At 47.4% G+C, this 5000-nt stretch overlaps 1 protein-coding gene across 1 annotated transcript in view; it reads right to left on the bottom strand.

Moving 5' to 3' along the window:
- Positions 1–1855: 1855 nt before the first annotated feature.
- LOC138193738 (nuclear factor 1 X-type-like) overlaps positions 1856–5000 on the bottom strand; it is a gene marked incomplete at its 3' end in the record, with an annotated part of 107098 nt that continues 103953 nt past the window's right edge. Inside the window, exons 5-7 of the mRNA XM_069141938.1 lie at positions 3952–4381; positions 3758–3842; positions 1856–2079 (exon numbers count right to left, since the gene is read on the bottom strand). Coding sequence (XP_068998039.1) covers positions 1856–2079; positions 3758–3842; positions 3952–4381 — 739 coding nt within the window. The remainder of the gene's footprint in view (positions 2080–3757; positions 3843–3951; positions 4382–5000) is intronic.

The following is a 5000-nucleotide window of genomic DNA, read 5'->3' on the forward strand; positions in this document are numbered from 1 at the left end:
AAGGGGCACCATGAAGACCAAGGAGCTCTCCAAACAGCTCAGGGACAAAGTTGTGGAGAAGTACAGATCAAGGTTGGGTTATAAAAAAATATCCAAAACTTTGAACATCCCACGGAGCACCATTAAAGCCATTATTAAAAAATGGAAAGAATATGGCACCACAACAAACCTGGCAAGAGAGGGCCGCCCACCAAAACTCACGGACCAGGCAAGGAGGGCATTAATCAGAGAGGCAACAAAGAGACCAAAGATAACCCTGAAGGAGCTGCAAAGCTCCACAGCAGAGATTGGAGTTTCTGTCCATAGGACCACTTTAAGCCATACACTCCACAGAGCTGGGCTTTACGGAAGAGTGGCCAGAAAAAAGCCATTGCTTAAAGAAAAAAATAAGCAAACACGTTTGGTGTTCACCAAAAGGCATGTGGGAGACTCCCCAAACATATGGAAGAAGGTACTCTGGTCAGATGAGACTAAAATTGAGCTTTTTGGCCATCAAGGAAAACGCTATGTCAACACCTCTCATCACCCCGAGAGCACCATCCCCACAGTGAAGCATGGTGGTGGCAGCATCATGCTGTGGGGATGTTTTTCATCGGCAGGGACTGGGAAACTGGTCAGAATTGAAGGAATGATGGATGGCGCTAAATACAGGGAAATTCTTGAGGGAAACCTGTTTCAGTCTTCCAGAGATTTGAGACTGGGACGGAGGTTCACCTTCCAGCAGGACAATGACCCTAAGCACACTGCTAAAGCAACACTCGAGTGGTTTAAGGGGAAACATTTAAATGTCTTGGAATGGCCTAGTCAAAGCCCAGACCTCAATCCAATTGAGAATCTGTGGTATGACTTAAAGATTGCTGTACACCAGCGGGACCCATCCAACTTGAAGGAGCTGGAGCAGTTTTGCCTTGAAGAATGGGCAAAAATCCCCGTGGCTAGATGTGCCAAGCTTATAGATACATACCCCAAGAGACTTGCAGCTGTAATTGCTGCAAAAGGGGGCTCTACAAAGTATTGACTTTGAGGGTGAATAGTTATGCACGCTCAAGTTTTCTGTTTTTTTGTCTTATTTCTTGTTTGTTTCACAATAAAACATATTTTGCATCTTCAAAGTGGTAGGCATGTTGTGTAAATCAAATGATACAACCCCCCCCCCCCCCCCCCCAAAAAAAAAAAAAAAAAAAAAAATCAATTTTAATTCCAGGTTGTAAGGCAACAAAAAAAGAAATACGCCAAGGGGGGTCAATACTTTTGCAAGGCACTGTGCGAGGAATTTGACTCCGGTTGTAGTTTCGCTCTCAGCGTCCAAAAAAACCCAAAAAGACAAAATAGACATCTAAAACATCCATCCATCATCCATCCATCATCATCCATCCATCCATCCATCCATCCACATCCATCATCCAGCCATCATCCATCCATCCATCATCCATTCATCCATTATCCATCATCCATCCATCCATCCTCCATCCATCCACCCTCCATCCATCCAGCCTCCTCCCTCCATCCTGCTCCCTCCATCCTCCCCTCACTCGTGAAGAAGATCTCTCCATACTTAAACTCCTTCGCTGGTTCCAGGACCTCCGACCCCCCCTGGAGGGATCAATCCACCGGTTTCCAGCAGAGCACCATGTCCTCAGATTTGGAGGTACTAACCTTCGTCCTCGCCACTTCACACTCGGCTGTAAACCGCCCCAGTGAGTGCTGGAGGTCCGAAGAGGCCAACAGGACCACATCATCTCCAAACAGCAGAGATGTGATCCAGAGACCCCTGAACCCGACGTTCTCTTCCCCCCGGCTGCTCCTAGATATCCTGAGTCTGACTTATTGCCGAGAATACGAACACAGCTCCTACTGCAGTTGTACAGAGCCCGGATGGCCCCTTGCAACGGGTCCGGCACCCCGAACTCCTGCGGCCCCCCCACAGAAACCTCCGGGGGACCGAAAGCCTTCTCTAAGTCCACAAAACACATGTAGACTGGATGGTTAACCTCCAGGGACCTCCAGTAGTCCTGAGAGGGTAAAGATCTGGTCCACTGTTCCACGACGAGGACGTAAACCGCACTGATCCTCTTCAATCTGAGGTTCGACAAACGGTCGAAACATAAATAGACATATTTACAGGATAGAAATGAATAAATATATACATATATAAACCTATGACAATGGGGCCATTACACCTCGTGCAAATTATGCAAATTTCAACCACAGATATCCAATATTAGTTTTCAGCTTTGTCCCTTGAATTAAATTTTTTGTAAAAAATTTTAAAGAACAGAATCTTCAACACGTGTTGTCATGTTGGAGAACCCTGTTGCCATGGTGACACAGTTCAGGTGGTTTGTGTTCTCTGGGTTTATAAAATACACAGCGACAGACAGGAAACTGAAACAAAGACAGAGGGAAGGCTACCGAGGGACAGGTGGAACTAATCAGGGGGCGGGGCCAACAATCATATAAAAGGATAGGAAGTGAAAACGAGTGTGTACATTAGTGATTTCACCGAACTTCAGCAGAGAGCAGCAGGACAGGAACAGGAAGTGAACGACGGACTCCCGATGAGAAAAAAAAGTCACGTGATGACATCATCTCGATTGTGTCACGGCTCCAGCTCGTATTCGTTTGTGTATCCTAAATAACTTTCTGTTGGCGTTATTTCCATGGCACCGGCATGAGTCGGGAGTTTAAAATAAAAACACCTGCTTTTACTGTTGCCATGACAACGAAGGTTGCATAACTTTTAAGGAAGTACCAACTCCAACTGCAACGATCGTTTTAACCCAAACCTCAATCTGCAACTACAACCTGACCGGACCTCCACATGTCGAACTGGAGCTCCAGAGGCCGAAGAATGAAGAACGTTTGATCATGTGACGTTTAAACGGTGTGTTCAGGGTCCCGCGTTAACGTGAAGTCGTGTTTCTATGAGTTTTCCTTCATTTGAAGCTGTGAACGCAGCGCACTGCTGCAGGTTCCTCGGCTCTAAACACAGAAACAGACCTAAGGAGGAAGAAGAGGAGAGGTGGGTGTAGGAGGAGCTGGAGGAAGATGAGCGGAGGAGGAGGAGGAGGAGGAGAGCGACAGGGAGAGACAGAGGGAGGAAGGAACGAGGGATGATTGAGGAGGAGGAGTCCCGATCCAGTCTGCAGAAATATACTGAAGTGACCAATTACATCTAATACAGGCCCACTACACTAACCCACACCCACACCCACACACTCACACACACACACTCACAGACACACACACACACTCACACACACACACACACACACACACTCACAGACACACACACACACTCACACACACACACACACACACACACACACACACACACACACACAGACACACACATACACTAACTCTCTCTCTTTGTGTGCTGCTTTAATAGGATATTGATCGACAGAGAGAGATTCGATTGGCCTGCCAGTGAATTGTGTAATGGCTGCACAACGCCAAGGTCACCCGCCGTGTGTGTGTGTGTGTGTGTGTGTGTGTGTGTGTGTGTGTGTGTGCACGCTCTTTTCAATACCCCCTGTACCTCCCCCACTCCCCCTTCACCAACCACATCTCATCTTCTGGTGAGCTATAGGCTTCAGTCACCCCTGCAAACCCCGCCGTGTGTGTGTGTGTGTGAGTGAGTGAGTGAGTGAGTGAGTGAGTGAGTGAGTGAGTGAGTGAGTGTGTGTGTGTGTGTGTGTGTGTGTGTTTACTCCATCTAAATAAGAACTGCACACTGAATGATTGATCTTCTCACATGTTTCTGCTGTCGTACAGTGTGTTGGTGAAACAGGTGATTTTTACAGTAAAGTTCAGGAGGTTCTGTTTCTGTCTGTTGGGACCTGAAGGACCGGTTCAGATGAACCAGATGGGTGAAGGAAAATCAGACGGGATGGGGAGTAACGGAGCAGGATATTAGTCCAACAGGTCCAACGGGTCCACAGGTCCAACAGGTGCAACGGGTCCACAGGTCCAACGGGTCCAACAGATCCAACAGGTCCAACAGATCCAACGGATCCAACAGATCCAACGGGTCCAACAGGTCCAACAGATCCAATGGATCCAACAGATCCAACGGGTCCAACAGGTCCAACAGATCCAACAGGTTCAACGGATCCAACAGGTCCAACGGATCCGACGGGTCCAACAGATCCAACGGATCCAACAGATCCAACGGGTCCAACGGATCCAACGCGTCCAACGGATCCAACAGATCCAACGGGTCCGACAGATCCAACAGGTCCAACAGATCCAACATATCCAACAGGTCCAACGGGTCCAATGGGTCCAACAGATCCAACGGGTCCAACGGGTCCAACAGATCCAACAGATCCAACCGCTTCCTGTGGTTCCTGAGGGTTCTGGTAGAGCCAGAGTGTCTCTGTGAGGTTGGATGGTTCAGTACAAACAAGCTGAAACTCTGCAGGTCGACCACGGCGACAAACATCCAGAGAGAAGAGGACGGTCCAACTGATCAATAATCAAATCTCCACACTAAGACGGTCGGATGAAGATGAGGTTTGTCTTCATCCGACCGTCTTCAAAGAGACACATTGAGGAGTTTCATGACATTCGGTCCATTTACGAGTTTTTATTTGAAATATCATCGATAACGAATTAACAGCACAAAATTAATGTGTGAAATAAATACAGAACACAAATTGAACATCCTCACAACTATATGAAAGACACACACACACACACACACACACACACACACACACACACACACACACACCATTCAAGTACATTAGCTTTTAACTTACAACCACACACACACACTGACACACTCCTGCACTCTAATCCATAAGTGATTCTTCCAGAGCCGCATCACTGCAAATCTGCTGACCAACACAACACACACACACACACACACACACACACACACACACACACACAGAAAGGGTGTGTGTGTGTGTGTGTGTGTGTGTGTGTGTGTGTGTGTGTGTGTGTGTGTGTGTGAATACATTTGTGTCTGTGTGAATGTGTCTTGGTATATG

The sequence above is a fragment of the Embiotoca jacksoni genome, unplaced genomic scaffold, assembly GCF_022577435.1.
Source record: "Embiotoca jacksoni isolate LCO1_2020_lvr unplaced genomic scaffold, fEmbJac1.0.p SCAF_94, whole genome shotgun sequence".
Classification (NCBI taxonomy): domain Eukaryota; kingdom Metazoa; phylum Chordata; class Actinopteri; family Embiotocidae; genus Embiotoca; species Embiotoca jacksoni.